We start from the raw sequence: 18,462 nt of genomic DNA, 5'->3' as shown, positions 1-18,462 counted from the left end.
CTTCTGTTTCTTTTTTCATACCACCTTCTCTTTTTCCTCCCTTTGTGTATTTCTTATAAAGATCCTCATCAATGGAAATGGGTCAGTGCGATAATTCAGGTGATCTTCTCATCTCAAAATCCTTAATCTGATTATATCAGTAATTTTTTTTCTGAATAAGGTAGCATTCATATGTTCTCAGGATTACCATATAAAGGAATGTATTTGAGGACCACCTGCAACACAATTAATATGCCACCCTTCCAATTAAGGTCTTCTTTCTTTTAAAGAGCTAGGGAGTGCCATTTTTAATTTGTTTGCAGGCAGAAATACTTAGTTTGACCTTCTGATGATAGTGGTGTTACTTGTGACATGTTCCACGTATACACCAATCCTGACTTCAGAAATTCTCCAGTTTTTTGTATGGGAATCATCACTTTGGAGCTTGTCCTGGACCACACTTGTTCATCCCTAAAGTTTTTAGCAGTGTGGTCCAGGAATCTGCATTTTAAACAACTCCTAGATGCTTGTGATGATCAAAGATGCACAGGAAAGTTGTGACTGTGTAAGCCCGTTAACGTCTCATTCAAATAAAAACAAGAGGAAAAGAAATGAAAAATAATTTGAAAACTTTAATGATGTTATTTATATAGTATGATCATAAAATCTTTTAAATAAGGTACATTCAATTTCTCAGAGCATCTAATATTCAGATAATTTATAGTTCATACACTTTCTGACATTAAACAACTGACTATATAATTCATTTTTCTATAAAATGATATTACATCTTACACAGATAAAATTATATTATAAAAACATTCCACACTGGAAAACTGGCAGTATCTATTAGAAAACCCTACAAAGTTTCTATTAAAAATATATTTTATCTCTTTTGTCATAACAATAAGCAGAATATTTTTTCTTTCTAAAATTGTCTTATACCATTTCTCTCTAGGATGATATTATGTACAAATCTTATATCTGAGTGAATATAAATAGCAATACTGTAATAGTCTTACAGCTATATTAGTAACTTTTACAGAAGAACATCGGCTTTCTAATAAAAGCCTCCAACACAACTGAAATCTCAAACCTATTTAAGTTAGAGATTCCCATATTCAGAGAGATTCAATGGAGTCTAGATTTTATTACTATTATTATTATTTCCAGTTGAATTACTGCAAACAGCAATAAGAGAACACATAGTCAGTAGATACTGGGCCAGATACGACAGCTGGATAAACTCTTGGGGATTTGTTGAATGTGGGGGGAGATATCAATTCTTTCTCCATAGCATAGTTTCTTTTAGTGTCCTGCAACAAAGCCAGTTATTGTTGGTATAAGGAATAAAACTGGGTGATCATTTTCAAAATAAAAGTATTTTGAGTCAGCTTAGGTCCAACTACAGATGAACAAGAAACATTGGTGGGCTCTTGGTGGCAGTCTGCTAAATAAACTACTGAAACCCACCCCTGCTTGTCTAGCCAAGCCCCTAACCCAAAGTCAATCTTCAGAGGGAAAAATAACTAACAGTCAAGCTTGCCTAAGACCCTGCCTATGTGATAAGGCTCATGCACATGATAAGCATTACAGTAAAGAGAATGTAATAGACAAACAGCTTCATAATGAAGAAAAAGACATTGGTGACAGCAGAAGCCTCCTGATTACTCAGCCATGAGGAAATGGAGGAAGGGACCTATGTTTAAGGTTGTAAAAAAAATACCCTCTGCTGTCAATCAGCATGCCTGCCATTCTGTGCTGACACTTGGCTTTGCAAAGCTATAAAATAGTCTGCCTCACTTTCACTACTCAGAGTCCTCAGTGTTCTTAATATGGAGTGTAGGGGCGGGGATCTTCATTCCCACTGTTGATGGGAAAGGGATCACTGTGCCTTTTCAAGTGCCTGAGAAACAGTCTTCTCCTCCATTAGAGATGGCCCATCCCAAAGAGACAGTGCAGTGACCATTTCTAGTTATAAACAGCTTATCTTCACTGACTGCACCCGGTTCCCTATCATTTCCAAAAACAGCTTCTGATACAACCTGTACATAGTGAAGCTGTGCAAGAACCTGATGGTCTTCTTCAGGCTGTGGGTGACGGTTTTGGGGAAGTGGTATGGTTTCAAGTGCTTGAGTGCATACATCAGGCCCTTCAAGGTGTCTTGGTCTCCATTTTTGATCCTCCACAAGCTGAGCAGCTTTAGGAGCTGCTCACTCGGTTTGCATGTCTTCCTCGTTCTCTCGATGTCCTCTGGGCCAACCTTCTTCCCGGGCAAGCTCTCCATCAAGACATAAAGCTGTTCTGCTGTGAGGTTTGCGTGGCCGATGTGCCGCTGAACATTGCTTTCACAGAGGTCAATGTCTGCACGAACCAAAGAGATGCTCATGTCATTCTTAGTCATCTAATGCCTCAGGCAGAGGCCCTCACACAATCCGAAACTTCATTTTAAGGGTAATCCTTTCCTGCTCTTCCTTAGGTGACTGAAGTGACTCTAGTTCTTTCTGATTGTTAAGGTGATTTTGTTTTATGTTATAATAGGATAACCTACAATCTCTTTGAAGCACCCAACAACAGTCTTGTGAGAAGCTTGTGGTTTTAACAGGGAACAATGGAAAATTACAGACTCATTACCTTCAGTTTTCAAAGCAAGAACTGCAACTTTAAGATCGCAGCATTTCAGGGAAAGAGAAAAAGAAACCAGAAATGAAGTATTCAGGTTCTTTATATTATAATGGAAATTTCATGGGTCAGTGTCTAACCTTGGCCCTATTTGGCAAGAGACATTTTAACTAGCCTTTAATAAATATACATCATGCTGGAGAAGCACCAGAGTGTGGCAGACATGGAAAGCCAGGAACAGGAGTCCAAGAACAGCAAACACATAGCCTGGAGGGCATTTCGGCAATGAGCTTGGGCATAAACATAAGAAGGAGTAACTAATGTCTCTATTAACGACATGAGTCATTTACTATCTGTGAGCCTTAAGGCAACTCCGTTCATCTTTCCGGGCTGCAATGTTCTCATTTATAAAGCAGGGAATTGGGTCCCTTCACATACTGACAGTTCCTGACTTTCCATTTCCTTTTATTTTTGCTTCAGGGCTAATTATGGGTTCAAAGAATAATTTTGTTTTGCCAGAAACACAAGAAAAGATAACTCTGCATAAGTGAAAGCACTGGCCTGTCAAAGGGGAAGTAATTCTCCTAAAATCTATTGCCCTGACTTCCCATGTCTGAAGCTTTACAGGGAATGTAAGGAGACTCTGTCAGATACTAGGGTGGAGCAGGGTAATTTCTGCTCCATGCTGTCTGCATTAGGAAAACCTTTCTTCATCTCTGCGGCATGTCTTCCCTAATGGTAACTGAAGTCGAACTTTTCCACTGTATGTCATCAAGTGTACAGTTCAGGAGGACTCCAGCTTGTTTTCTCCTCTTTGGGTCTCTTCTCTCCTTCCCTGCATGCCTTACTTTCTACCTTCCACACTATTTCTAAAAGAAATCCTTTAGGAATCTCTAGCACATTGCTTTTAGCTAGCCCTTTCTTCTGAGAAGCTCAAATGCTGATTGGACTTTACTAATCCTCACCACAGGTGTTCCTAAAATGGTAATTTGGATGCATATATAGTTAGGATTAATGAGAGGTCATCTGCAAGACATTTAGTGCCCCTTGGCAGAGAATTACCAACGACAGCAAGAGTGTGAAAAATGTGAAGCAAGAGCCAAGAGACCAAGGACTTTCTTCTAGGCAGACATGGCTGGAGGCTGAGGAAACAGCTGAGGAATCTGGGGGCAGAGTCCCACCACCCCCAGCTTAGTCCTGAATGTAAGAGTTCACACCTCTTCTTTCAATCAGTGCAGAGGTGAGAACTGAGCCTTCCTTAGCTGTGACAGGAATCCTGTCTACACCATCACTTGGTAAGAAATTGTCAGTTCCATGATGATTCCAGCAGGGGAGCACCCACCCCACTTCTTAGACAACTAGTCCCATTCGTATTTTATGACAAATAGGTGTCTCTGATTGTTGGTTGACTCATTATTTCAGGAGATGGTACCTTGGATGATCTTCTTCACCATCTCTTGGTCTTTGTTTTGATGCTTCCAGATCTTCAGCAGCTGGAAAGTTTGTTCTTGCGAGCTATGTCTCCGCTTTATCCTCTCTACACTCTCTGCGTTCACTTTTGCCCCAGGCAAATTGTCTACGAGAACACTGAGCCAATTCGGTGTAAACTTGGTAGGAACAGCAAACCTGAAGAATGCCTCTTCGCACAGGGTGACATCTGTAGAAAAGTGGAAAATAAAGAGATTCACCAAACACATCAATTTCCTGCAGTCGTTCCAGCAAAAGAAAAAAAAAGCAAATCCAACCACAAAATGAGTATGGGGATTGAGTTTTCTGTGAGACAACATGCTAAAATAGGAAGTTTGAATAAACAACTTTCTTTTGGTTGCTGTTAGTAGTAAAGACTAACTGAACTTAATGTGATGTCTAATGTTTTGTCTTCATTTGTCATTTTTTGGGAAGGGGTAAGTTAGTATATGTATAATGAGAATATTAATATGGATACATACAATTCTACAACTCAATATAAATATTAATACTTTACTAAAAGTTTGCTTAGTGACTACTGGGTACCACAAGGTCAATGTCAAAGAAAAACCAACACACAAAATGACTGCCTAGAAGGAACTTAAACAATAATCAAAATAGTGTTTTATGTGCAATCATGATAGGGTATTGTTTTGTGTATATTTAGCAAACATGTTGCTTAGCAGTAGAAATGAGGCCGGGGACATAGAGCTGAGTGTTAAGCCATTAACCATCTACATTTATCCTAAGCAAATTTCACAGTGTTTTTCATAAATATCAAACTTTAGAGAGTAAAGGACTTGGCATATACTAAATACTCTGTTGCAAACATAAAATGTAAGCTGAAATAAAAACAATGCTAAGGCTAGAATTAACTCTTTTCATTACCCTTTTCACTCATTGTATTTGTTAGATAAGAAAAGATAAAGGGTAAATTAACTAAGATATCTATCTGGTAACACAGTGAAAGACAGTGGAAGTATTGGGAACTATAAACAATGTCTGTGTCCATTCCTGTACTTCATATTTAGTGGTGCACACCTTTAATTCCAGCACTCGGGCAGCAGAGCCAGGCGGATCTCTGTGAGTTCGATGCCAGCCTGGGCTACCAAGTGAGTTCCAGGAAAAGGCGCAAAGCTACACAGAGAAACCCTGTCTTGAAAAACAAAAACAAAACAAAACAAAACAAAGAGTCAAGAAAGGCAAAATGTGAGTTTGTGTTCCTCTTGGAGGAGGAAGATATGCCAAGATGGTAAGAAGGCAGTGTGGTTTGGGGTATAATTACCTATTCCACATTTTTGTGTTGCTTCTCTGTTTCCAGAACATACATTGTCATGGGATCCATTTCCTCTCTGAATTAGCAAGAGGCCAAGTGCACTGCAGTTTGTGTGTTTCCTACAGGGGGCTTTTGACGACGTCTCATTTGAGAAGAACCCATCTGGACATCTTTTGCAAACTGTGTTTCGCTCCGGGGTTCCTGTGGAAAATACCCCGCAATTTAGCTACTTCATCCCCAACACTTTTGCTGTAGATAATGTCTAAGGCACAGTTCTGAACTGAATTTTCACCGAGTTTTTACTGCTACCACATACTGCAGGAAAGTTTCAGAATTTCCATTTTTCACTTCATTAGACAGAAATAACAAAACATCAACAGCCAGCCCCTCCGGCTCTTTCCCCTTCTTGTAATACCCACGCAAGGTTTTTAGTGCTGTTACCTACAAAATGCTCCCGAAATGGGAGATGAAAAGAGAGGGGGAGTGGGGTACTCATCAGTCCTGTCTCTGATGAAGTGCCAGTAAGATTTGTCAACCGTATTCTTCACACAATTATTCCTGGAAAAATCATCAAGATAACTGCTCTGTGTCTGCTTTACTTTCACTCTTTGAAATCAGCACCCATTGAATGTTGCATCGTTAAATTCCAATCATTTCTTACAGAAGTTCTTTCTCTCTGAGCTCTTAATTGTGAAACTTGCTAACCTTGAGAACAGCACGTTATAGCAAACTCTTGAAGGTAGTGGTCAAGTTGACTGCTGACTCGCAAGTGTAAGCCCAACGCTGAACTATATAATAAACAGACGATGATACAGCATTTCTTTACAGTGTTGAGTAAAGAGCATGGCTAAATCTTTAGGATGGGTAACTACAAGGGTATTCTACTTCATGCTTTTCAGGCATTTAATACCTTTGAAGACATCACTGGTTATGAAAACTCAAACCAAGAGACTTTCAATAGGGTTGCCACCGAAAATAAACATATTCAAACCCTGGACTCTATTATGCATGGACACAACACACATTACAGTGTATTTGCATATGAAAATACCTCCATCTAGTGTAAGTTGGCTGAACAGATTTAGACTTCAATATTCAAATGTAGATTGCACAGTCCAACTCTGGCTCATGCAAGATAACAAACACAAAGGAGACGAATGAAAGCTATAGAAAGTTATTAGATTTCATTTATTAAGAAGTTCCACCTCCCATTTCATTGTGTCTTCTACCCTTCCTGGAAAGAAAGCAGTAAAATGGATTGGTTCTAGTCTCATCTCCTCTCTCCTCCTTAATAAAAAGATTGATGATTCATTGGCCTGTAAAAATGACAAAGGGCTAGCAGAGACAAGGAGGAGAGAAACCACAGGCCCCATGTCTCCCATAAATGCTATTTTCAACACTGTCATGACATTGTCTTAAGAACCACCCTCACCAAACAAAGAGGAATTGGTTTGGGTTTGGTTTTCAGTGTACCCTCTTACTACATTCCTCCTGTTAAGTGGAATCCCACTCCATACTAAGTTCTACAGTGTTGTAAGTAGAAATATTTAGGCACCCAGTTTCTGCCAGCTTATTGAGAATAAATGACTTGAGTGTGTGGACATAAGAATCCATTTGCCATCTGCCAAATTATTGACACAGAAAGGGAATTTGTCATTTTTCAGCTACATGTTTGTGGCTTGAGTTTTCTGATGTCACCTAACAAGAAGGTGATCTGTATAAAATAGTTTCTTAGATAAACTTGCCTTTCCAATTCTTTAACAAGAAGATTTGAGAATGACAGATATAAAGCTTATATTTGTGAGGAGGCTTCATCTAATAACCTCTCTGAGTAAGACTTCTTTTGAAACACTTTTGTGCCTAAAAAAGATATAGCAATCTGAGCAATGATTTTGCCTCGTTGGTATCAGTAGAAACAATGAACATCAATTCTGGCAGACAAGATGTGAAACACTACAATGATATGATGAATTGCAATTCACTATGATAGCCCTAAGTAACTTGTCAGGAAGTAGAGGGCTGGCCAACTGGTGGATATGAAGAGAAGATGAAACAATCTTGGCTTCAAAACAACAACAAAAAGAGTTAGCAAATATTTTGTAGAATAACATCACACAATCCTTCCTTCCTTTTGGCCTGGAAACCTCTTATTTTCTATGCAGAACCACCTTCCAGGTTTTTGGAGAGAAAAAGTTGAATAAACTTTTGTTCTAAGTCTTCTGGCTACCTCTTAGTTCACCCCATAGAAATATTTCCATGCTTGTGAGGACAACAACCTTATTATTTCTGGTATTTACACAATTTTCAACTTTTGGAGCTGTACTGTGTCCATGTTTAATTTCTGCATCTGTTCATCATAGCTCATAGAACTGGAGTAAGTAGACTTGCTTGAGTTTTTCTCCCTATTGGTTGGTAGAGTATTGAGTCCCAAAGTATCACCCAATAAGTGGGAAATAGCAGTTCTTTCTCCTTCAAATGTTCCACCTAGCAAGGTTTCTATGGGCTCTCCTGCAGTGCTCATTCTTTTAAAGATTTGCTACAAAAGACACTAAATAGACTCAAGCTTTTGTTTGGGGTTTTGTTTGTTTGTTGCCTTGCTTGAACAAGGTCTCATGCCATAGCCTAGGCAACACCCTTGTCGGCCTCAACCTTGTCTTCATCCGCCTCAACCTTGTCGTCATCCCTGGTGCATCTTTAGAGATGAGACTCCCCAGGCCTTGGCTGCTACACCTGACTTTCCGTGCATGCCTTCAAACTGAAAATATTTGTCATCTAAACTTAAACTTGTTACAAGTAATGACCATGTACTAGGCAAACATGTACTATGTATGACCTCTCAACCAGGAGCAAATTGGCTCTCACAATGGAGGGAGGCCTGCAGCTGGTAGCTAGTTGCTAGACACCAGGGCTGCTGATAAGCCCTCACAGGGCTTAGAGAGAGAGGCACAGGAACGGCTCCCACAGGGAAAATGATCCAGCTTAAGTCAAGAGTGCTGGGTTGAGGGATCCTGCTTTAAAGTGAGTAATCAGAATATACAGGGATTACTCTTCTTCGAGCTAAGTGGATGCTCTTCGTTTTCCTAAGCCACAAGCAGTTGTAGTCTACAGGGTAACTTCGCACACGTGCTAGAAAAGGAAAATGGGTTTCAGCTTTCAAAGTTTCTCACTAGCCCCAGTCCATGCTGCTGGGAATGCAAGAAGAGAAAGTACTTGTTTCTACACAAGGTCTTCCCGTTGGCTTGACAATCTGTTTTGTCTGAGATAAAGAATAAGCTGGTTAGAAGGTTTGCTACTGTCTTTATCCTCCCAAACACTCAACTCCCATGCCCAAAGGAGAACCAGCTTCATTTTTAATAATGAAATGTATTTCCCCTAGCCATTCCTGTTTTTTACATAATTAATTATAACTGCTCATTGTTAGTACTCCAGAGTCTCATTAATATCAGCATAATTACTCTCTTGGTATCGATTAACATTTCTGATGTTTGTCAAAACGCCCTGCAATCTGAAGCTGTCCATGCCGAAGTGAGACGTGGTGGTGTATATCAGCTACTCATGGTGCAACTCAGACGGCAGGCCTTTAAAATGGAGCAATCTATCATGCATCTCATTAGGGAGCAATTTGCTACATTCGAGATTCCTCACTAAATCACACTGTAGTGGCAAAGTATTCCTTTGAGAAAAGTCCTTTGGAAACAATCCAGATATACAGCACACAGTTAGCAGGTACTGTTATCTTTTATCAGGACAAGCATACCCTTAACTAGCTACTGTCTGGTTTTGCACGGACCTAATTGGTTTTGCTGCATATTGTAACAGATACCTACCAGCCTGCACCACTCCGAAGCCTGGCGGACAGCTCCTGTGCTTCAAGCAGAATTCTAGCTCCAGGTAGCGCCCTTCCTCACATTCACAAACGCGGTTGTGGGTGCGGTTGCACTCCTGCTTCACGGACTGCAGCTCCTTGCACACTGGGCTGCAGTACACACACTCATCACTGGTGTGCCAGCTGTCTGTGTAAGAGTGGTCAGGGCAAGGGACACACAGTGTCTTCCTTCTCGCTGTACAGTGCTGTTTTAGGTAGGTGCCAGGAGAACATTTGTCACACAGGATCTGACGACGGGTTTCTGCGTCATAATGATGGTACTTTGGAGGAAAGGATTCCTGGGTGGTCCATTCAATGATGTCCAGGAGCTAGAAGAGACACAATGGTTAAATAGAGTGGAAATGTGGTGGCAGTTCTGTGCAAAGGCAACATCTGAGTCAAAAATCACTCACTACCTAACCTTAATGCCATTCCAAGGAGACCCAACAGAAAGACGGTTCCAAAGCCTCAGCTTTGCTTCCTGTGGTTTCTGCCAATAGTCAAGAGGATAGACAGAAACAAAGTGATGCACACTCATAGACAACTATAATTAAAAAAAAAAAAAACAGAATAGAACTAATGATACTTTAACCATTTGAAACTTCATCATGCCAGGTCTGAAGATCATCTCTGGGTTAGTGAATGGATGCACTGATCACTCTCACTTTGGCTACACCATAGTCACCTAGACTCCTTGTTAAAAATGAAGACCTCCAATACTCAGGCCTGGAAGCAGTATGGTTCTATTGGTGGGGAGTTGGTCTTGGGAGTTAACAATATTAATGAACCAAAGTCATGTGTTGATTCTGATGTATGGAAAGAACCAATTAAGAACTGTTTTCTTACTGACTCGACAACTAGTTACTGAACCTTTACTGTGGGCCAGATTCTTGTTCAAAGTATTCCAGATATAGGTCTAAGTTAAATAGTTCAGGAATTCTGTGTCATGAAGTTTACAGTCCAGTTAGAGAAGAAAATACATACAGTAAAATTAAATGGAATATTAGAAACTAAGCATCATTTTAAATATACATGGGAAAGAGGTTAAGGAGATGGGAAACATGGAGTGGAAGATGGGGAGAGTGTGATTGCTAATGTGGTCACGGTGGCTGGACTCACAACTAGATAATGGTTCTTTTAGTTTCCTTAATTACGACTTAATGATGAAAAGCAATAGAATAAAGAGTTGATGATGTGGGAAAGTACACGATTATCAGTGGCCATTCATAACATGAATCATTCATTCATTCATTCATTCATTCATTGATTAATGCAACAGATCCATGAGAAAAGTCTACTAGGTGTCAGAAGTAGGAATATCCTGTAGAGTTACACATGAGTACAGTCTCCTTAAGCTTGCAATCCACTAGGAAGAATCTTAGAATTTTAAGATTGAAACTTTCTCCAGCAAGCCTGCAGGCTGACAATCTTGTCTTGCATAGGTAAAACACATGTAGAAGAGGAAAGGACTGCCTCTGCCAGGGTTAACTTGGAGAAACATCAGGAAGCAGGCGTGGTTTTAGAAGTTACCATCCATCATGGCAAGGATGCTTTTTTGAGGACCACCTGCACATGACCTCTGACTTGTTCTGCGTCCCCAAAGGTCTTCAGAGAACACTGAAGAACAACTCCATGCTAATTACTGGAAACATGTTCTCAGAAGAAGCAGTGTCATCTGTGTGTGGAGAGTGGCTTGCTTGGTTTTTAAAGTTTGTTTTTGGTACAGGGATCAACAGTGACTGTTTACAGTTTGGAGGGAAGTGTCAAAACAAACATCATTTTTTCCCTCAAACTCGGTTGCTTGTAGAGCTCAGGAAATGTCCCCCACTCACCACCACACACACCTGGGAAAAGCACGCCCAGATAGAGAAACAGCATTCCCTATTAAATCAGTAGTGGCCAAGGTGAAGACTAGCCCCTTTCATAAGCATACAGCATTTTAATCTAAGTGACTCCATTCACTTCCCAGTGGAACACAGCCAGTATCTTAGACCATATGAGCTGATAAAATGAAAGGAAAAAAACCCAAATACCTCCTCCAAGATGATGGATTTTTTTTTTAGCAGAGAGAATTTTTCAGAGTGCTTTGATGTGAGACACTCCAATCAAGAAGCTGAGAGTGGAGGAGTGCAATTCCGGCCTGCTGGTTCACCAGGGCACCCCATAACTTGAGGGGTTCAGAAGAAAGCACATTCTTTTATTTCCCTGAGGCAATCCATTGGCTTGAAAGAAGCAAAGATGAAATGACTGATGATTGTTCAATTGAATACGCTATGAGACATGTTTTAAGGATCTGGTTCAACTATTTCTCCAATCGCCAGTGCTATGGCATGAGGTTTCCCTAACACAACATGCAAACCCATATGAAAGCAATGAGACACACATTTTTTTTTCTATTGCTGTTCATTTTAAGTTTCCTGGAAAGCCACATTTGAGGGTTCTGTCTGCCTTTAGGAGGTCTGGCTCAGAGGTCCAGAGAGGCTGTTTATCTCCAGTGCTACATCCAGCCATGCTTCTCATCCTTGTCCTGTGCCCATTTCCACAGAGGTCAAGATGCTCATTCATTCATCAACATTGTGATGATGAGTACTCCATTACTCCAATGTGATGGAGATGGGATGGGGAAGGAAAACAGTAACCGCTCATATGCTTTACCCTACAGAGCCACACAAACACCACCAACGACAACTTAGTACTTCTAACCTGGAAATACAAAATCGGAAATGCTCCAAAATCCAAACCTTCTCAACTCTCATGTAAGTGCTCAAGAACTTTCAGATTTTGTAGAATTTGGGGTTTAGAATTTTGGGATAAGAGGTTTCAGCTGTCAAAGCATATGCATATATTCTTAAATCATTTTTAATAGTCAAAATCTGAAGTAGTTCGGACTCTTATCACCAAGAACACTAGCACAATTGGTATTTTTCTAGGAAGTAGACACGGTGTTGTTTCCCTGCACTGATAATGTGAAAAATAATCATTTCTTTAAGATATAGGGAAATTATGGTGGGAGTAATTGAGAAAAATGAATAGACAAGGTGTGGATTTAAGAATTAGGGAGTAATTAGTAGGGAAAATTTCCTCAAGACTACTGTGTGGAATTAAAACCCAGAAGGCTTTGAAGAATGATGGACTTGTTTTCAGCAAGTTGAATTGGACCTCTGTGCTTTACTTGGAAAAAAATCCACTTTAGTAAAAGGACAGAACTCTGTGTGGTCAAAATCAGATAGTTAGGTCTCAATCTTTGGTTAGCCCCAATTCCCACACAGAATTTCTGGACTCAGTGGCTGCACAGAGGATGGGCAAGATGAATAGTCTTTTCTTACTTCCTTTTGCATTTCCTGGAGCAATGAAAGATACATGGTCCTAACATTAGTTGTTGCTCCTTTGCCTACTGATAAGATTTAAAACCTAATAAGGGATTACAAATAGATTTCTGTGTAATGCCATCTCCCTGAACATCTGCAGAGGCTGAGACAACATATACACATGCCTGCTGAGCCTTAAAGTGTTTTTTATAGGTGGGAACATCTTTTCTTTGTTTTATGTTTAATTTATAAATGAAATGAAATGCAACTTTCTTTTTTCTTCGTATTTCCTCTTTTGGCCTCTTTCCATTCTGCATCTATTATCTGGTCCAATCGCCTATACTCGAAAGTCATCCGTAAGTCCTACCGTCTAGCATTTCTCACCAGTCTGGGATTTCCTTTGGAAGCTTCCATACTATTTTTCTTGAAGGCATAGTTAAAGTTCTATCTCTAAAGGCCTGTTACCCACTTCAGTGTCTAATGTTACACCATTAAAGAATCTTCTGTTCCAAGCCTTCCATCCTTTCTTATCTACCAAATGTTTAGAGAGGATGAAACTGAGTGAACGAAGATGGTGAGGAGATTTAACTGGCTCTCTGGGGTCTTTTCTAGCTTTACCATTGCTGTGTTCTTGGGTTTGGCAGTTTGGTGAGTAATGAACTAAGAAGCAAGTCTCCATGTCTCACCCCCTTTGATCTCCTCTATTTAGCAACTTCTTGGCATGGAGCCTTTGCATACCAATCCCCACTTTTCAGGTTCAGGTTCACCTATGCCTTCCACACCCCCTCTTAAATGACAAGTGATTTGACTCCAGTCTTCTCTCGGTTTATTTGACTTCATGACTTCCTAAAGGACAGAAGAATACACTTCCTCTGGCAGGGTTATTTTTGCATTATGCAATACAGACAGCCCCATACTACTGGGCTTGCTCTCTGGTCTGCAGAACCATGAATGACCGACTCAGTGGGTTTCCATTTATGGAAGATTCATTAAGAGCATCCCACGCAGAGCCTGAAAATAGTCAGTTGGTTTGGGAGTTCCTTTTGTAATCCCCCGTCATGATCTTTGCCACAGAGAACTATTTGAGGACTGTCCAGAGTTAGCTAAACATCTGGTCAGTTTGTAAACCATGCCATTCTCAAGTTCATCTCAGTGGTTAAAGGAAACATTCAGGTTACATACAGTTGAGAGTTTCATGAAGATTGCCTGTTGTACAAATTACAAAACGTATTTAAAAAATACGCTTTTCACATTAAGTTCCATTTATTAATTTTTTTTGGTCATTTTAGTCTTTTGGAGTCCCCCATTTCCCCTCCATTTCTTAATTAATTAGCTCATTCACCAAACATTGATTAAAACAATCACTGTTCTCTGTAAATTCAGCTAGATGATGGATTCAATATAAACCCAGTCTGATGTAAGATATGAATAAGCTACTCAATGATTTTTTTAAAAAAAATGGAAGTATAAAAAAGAACTGGAGATGAAGGAAAGGACTGAACAGACAATCAGATCAGAGATTTTAAGAAACAGTTGGTGATAAGGGAGGGAAGAATAGATGAATGTTGGCTGATTTGGGTGGGAAGAGCTGGTAACCAAAGGAGCAGCTGAATTTTGAATCTCCCAAGGTGAGATCTCCATTAATAGCTGAAAAGAGAAGTGTGAATGTGCACTAATAAAAAGAAGTACTCTAGGTAGGAATGTGTGTGTGTGTGTGTTTGTGTGTGTTTGTGTGTGTGTGTGTGTGTGTGTGTGTGTGTGTGTGATGCTAATAAAATAACTGGAAATACATACTGAGAATTCAGGGCAGAAATGCAATGAAGGAGCCAACTTTGAAGGTTCTGAGCACACAAATGTCTCTAGGAGCCGAGGAAATGCATTATCCAAGGGTATTGTATACAAGCAGAAGATGGAAAAAATACACAATAACTTTTAGTATTTGCAAATACTTGTGAGATGAGATGAAAAAGAAAATAAAAATGAATGGATATCGTGGACAGTTTTGAGAAGCATACAAAATGTGTCATGAATGAAGCTGTGAAAAGCATACAGCCTGGCGACTCAATGTGGACTGACGTGCACTTTCTGCTGGAGATCTGGAGAAGCTGCATTTCGATTATGTTGACCAGGTTGCAAACTTAATTCTACCACTGCCTCGGTGACCCTAGGGCACCAGTTCCTAAAAGGAGAATGATTCTGGATTTTATGTTCCCCAAATAATTATTTTCAAATCAATAGGAATATGGTGACCCTGGGCCCCCAATTCTTAAAATAAGAATGATTCTGGTTTTTATGTTCCCCAAATAATTATTTTCAAATCAATAAGAATATGGTGACCCTGGGCCCCCAATTCCTAAAATAAGAGTGAGTCTGATTTTTATGTTCCCCAAATAATTATTTTCAAATCAATAGGAATAGAGAAACTTCTTTTCTTCTAATGATCAATACCAGTTTTTATTCACTTCTGCCCATAGGCTAGGACCCTCAACTCCATCTCCATTCTTGCACAAACTCTCAAGTTATGTGGCAGGAATTATGGGCCAATTCATCAAAACCACTTTGTGTCTTCACACCATGACTTGTTATTAACTTTCTGTCTTACATAATTAGGTAAATGAACCTTAGAACAATTTTGGGGGAGTCTCCTCTCAAAATGTATTTTTTATGTTTATTTCCTTTTCCTTTTATTAAAATACATTCTTTTCTCATACAATATAAAGAACATAAGACTCAAATAACCATGTAGCATAGCCATGTTTGTTGATTGTACAGGCAGAGGAAATGAAACATTGCGAATCAGATTCTATCATTTCTGGAGATATTTTGCATTTCTTGGTCAATAGGGAGCTGCACACCTAACATGTGCCTCCAAATTAATGGCCTATCCTTTTCTTAAAGATTTCCAAAATGTCCCTGTGACTTGTTAGTAAAATTAGTTTCATATTGAGATTGTAACTCACTTGGTAGAGTGTCTGGCATGCATGAACAAATCCCTGTGTTCTATTCATAGGAAAGCATAAACCTAGGTGTTGCGGTATGTCTTGTAATCCAAGAAGTTGGTAGGCGAGGCAGGAATATCAGAAGTTCAAGACCAGTTTGGAGTTCATGGACTGTTTCTAAACAGATGTGTACATAATCATATACATACATACATACATGTATATATACATGTATATATACATATACATACATATATCATATAATAAAATAATTGGTTTCAGTATCTTCCCAATGGTTACTTTCTTGGTTCTGCTAAGGGACTCAAGGCTGGTCAGTGTCTTTTTCCTGGAAGACTCAGATAGTAAAGAGTTTGTCTCCATATTCTTTGAATGCTTGGTATGAGTTTGTACAGCAAGTCTTCAATGTATCTAGATATTTCCTCAATGCAGTAGATAGGTTGAATGCCTTCTGTGTAAAACTCAGATAACTGGAGATTACACAGCATAGGTAACGTGTAAAGGATACATTGGCAAGGACATGAACACAACCTGAATTTTCTTGTCTGTAAAATGACAGGGATGAAAGGTTTGCTTAGGGGATGTTTTTTAATGCATCTTTCATTTGCATGGAGTTTTGCAAGCACTGTTTCATTTGTACTTAGCCTCTGTGAACAAAGGCGATTCATTGGAGAGGCTTATCTGCTCTGCCAGGTCCCCTCCTGAGGAGTAGCCTGCTTAGTAGTTTCCACACTACCCAGTGATTTGGCTCAGGGTTATGTCTCCAGGTAAGGAAGTAAAAGCAAATGAATTGAATCTGTTCATCTCTACATCTGTGCTCTGCTGCCAACTGCTTTCCCGGGCAAATGGGGGAAAGGAAACATAAGCAACTGTGATTTATTAGGTGAATCACTGGGCCAAATTTGACGTGAGCTTGCGTCCCTTGAGGCTGAAGAACAGTATCCAGGTAAAATTTAACTTTCAATGTGATTTTTTTCCTTCATTTCAGAAGTTTCTGTTAGTTTCCTGAAGGTATTTACATTAATTAGCAGGATTTTGTTTGTGCTTAGACCCAGTCAGAATGGACAAAACAGATTTGCTTATTGGACTTTTGCTATGATGGAAAAGTGGTTAACATTTGACTGCTTAAACAACTTATAAAAGAAAAAAAACCAAACTAAAAAGTTAACATTCAAGAAAAAAAAGAGCAGGAGTTGCAGGTTAACACAAAAGATACGGAGAAATGTCACATATTTGGATTCCTAGATCCTAATATTTCTTCTCTTATTCTTATATGATAAACACCTTATTGGAGACACAATATCAGTCCTGGAAAATAACTCTACCCATAGTACTGGCTGCACTTTTCCTGGGTTCTCAATACTCAGCCTATCTTGATCATCAGCAAGCAGCATTAGACCTTAATGGCTCTCTGGCTACAGTCCCTCGCATTAGAGACTGCAAATTGGTAGTGTATTTTGGTATGCTGATACTTCTGAACACAAATTTAAGATTACATTATATTTTTATTTTTATGGTCCTTTCCTGGGAAGGTAACATATTGCTCACAACATTCTGAAGGTCCTTTTGCTGACTAATAAAACCTATTGTTTAATTAACATAAGTCCATGGGCCACTGTTATTAGAAACGTTAGAAAAGTTATGTTAGCAACAACGTCAAATAGAAGTTAGAAGGAAAGGGGGAATCAAATAACATCTGTGTTAACTACACAGCTATTTGCTGTCTACCAATCACGTCTAAAGAATCACACTATGCATCCTGTATGGTATGGAGAATAACAACATTTCATTTTATAATATTACTATATAGCAGGCTGTAGCCTAAGCCCTTTCTTCACATGCTACTACCCTTCATCCCCCACAACTACCTACAAGGGCATATGATTATCCCTATTTTGAAGATGAAGAAACTGAGTCTTAGAGAGTTGGGTGATTAGTCAGAAATGAGAAAAATTTCATACCTTCCAGAGTTCAAACCCAAACCTGCTTGAAACTAACCCTTTAACAACTGAATTTCTTGATAAAGTCTTAGGAATAAGATTCCCAGTCATATGAAAGAGATAGACATGAAACTAACTGTAACACTATGGAAAATATAATCCGTGGCTTGTCTATGTACTCATCTATTAAACTAATTCTCTCTCAAGCATCCATTGAGGCATTCACTCAAGTTGATGTAGAAATTCTCCTGAAGTAGCTGACATGACACTTTGGTAGAAAGACCTGTAAGACTGGAAAATTAACTACATGTTATGCCAAGCAGTAGATGCTCGGTAGTGCATCTCCTTCCATTGACCCTCCTTTCTTTCCCATCCTTCCCATTACATGCTTGATCTTTCTTCTCCATGCTTTCACTGTCTGATAAGCCGTAAGCTTCTTGTCTTATACTCTGTTACTTAGGAAATTTTGGCATAGATTCACATCCAGTAAAAAGATCATTTCAAAATAAAATAGTGTCCCCCTTGAGCTAAAAGGCTAAATGGGTCCAGGAAGTAAAAAAAAAAAAAAAAAAAAAGTATATGGAATCACTTTTTCTAAGGATTTAGCAGGTCCTAGTCTGTTCATCCTTCATACCAGCTGAATGTTCTAGGATGAAGGTATACAAAGGCCAAAGGCCTTTTTCTGATTTGAAAGTATTTTCCCCTGGACTCAGTGGCTAGATAGTAGGATATTCTGTAACAGAAACCGTAAAAAAAATCATCTGGGTAACCTTAGGGAAAATTGAAATTAGTGAAAACTACCCAACTTCTCTGCATTCCCAGTTTCCAGTCTGAATCTCTGAATCCCCGGTTTTTATAGTGTGTGTGTGTGTGTGTGTGTGTGTGTGTGTGTGTGTGTGTGTGTGTGTATGTGAAGTGTTACATGTGACATGTAGATGTGATAGTTGTAAACAGTACAATGTCTTTCTAATTTATATTTGCTCTCTTTGCAGACATTCAAGTGGGTTGACATTGCAGATGAATGAACTACAGAGGAAATGTCAGGTGG

At 39.3% G+C, this 18,462-nt stretch overlaps 1 protein-coding gene across 1 annotated transcript in view; it reads right to left on the bottom strand.

Moving 5' to 3' along the window:
- Positions 1-591: 591 nt before the first annotated feature.
- The window catches only part of Tnfrsf11b (TNF receptor superfamily member 11b), a 60,803-nt gene continuing 42,932 nt past the window's right edge, over positions 592-18,462 (bottom strand). Inside the window, exons 3-6 of the mRNA XM_006982392.3 lie at positions 9,172-9,538; positions 5,354-5,545; positions 4,034-4,258; positions 592-2,343 (exon numbers count right to left, since the gene is read on the bottom strand). Of these exons, the coding sequence (XP_006982454.1) occupies positions 1,955-2,343; positions 4,034-4,258; positions 5,354-5,545; positions 9,172-9,538 (1,173 nt within the window). The 3' untranslated portion in view covers positions 592-1,954. The remainder of the gene's footprint in view (positions 2,344-4,033; positions 4,259-5,353; positions 5,546-9,171; positions 9,539-18,462) is intronic.

This window comes from Peromyscus maniculatus, chromosome 20 (assembly GCF_049852395.1).
Source record: "Peromyscus maniculatus bairdii isolate BWxNUB_F1_BW_parent chromosome 20, HU_Pman_BW_mat_3.1, whole genome shotgun sequence".
Taxonomy (NCBI): Eukaryota; Metazoa; Chordata; class Mammalia; order Rodentia; family Cricetidae; genus Peromyscus; species Peromyscus maniculatus.
This window is presented reverse-complemented; position numbering and strand designations above follow the sequence as displayed.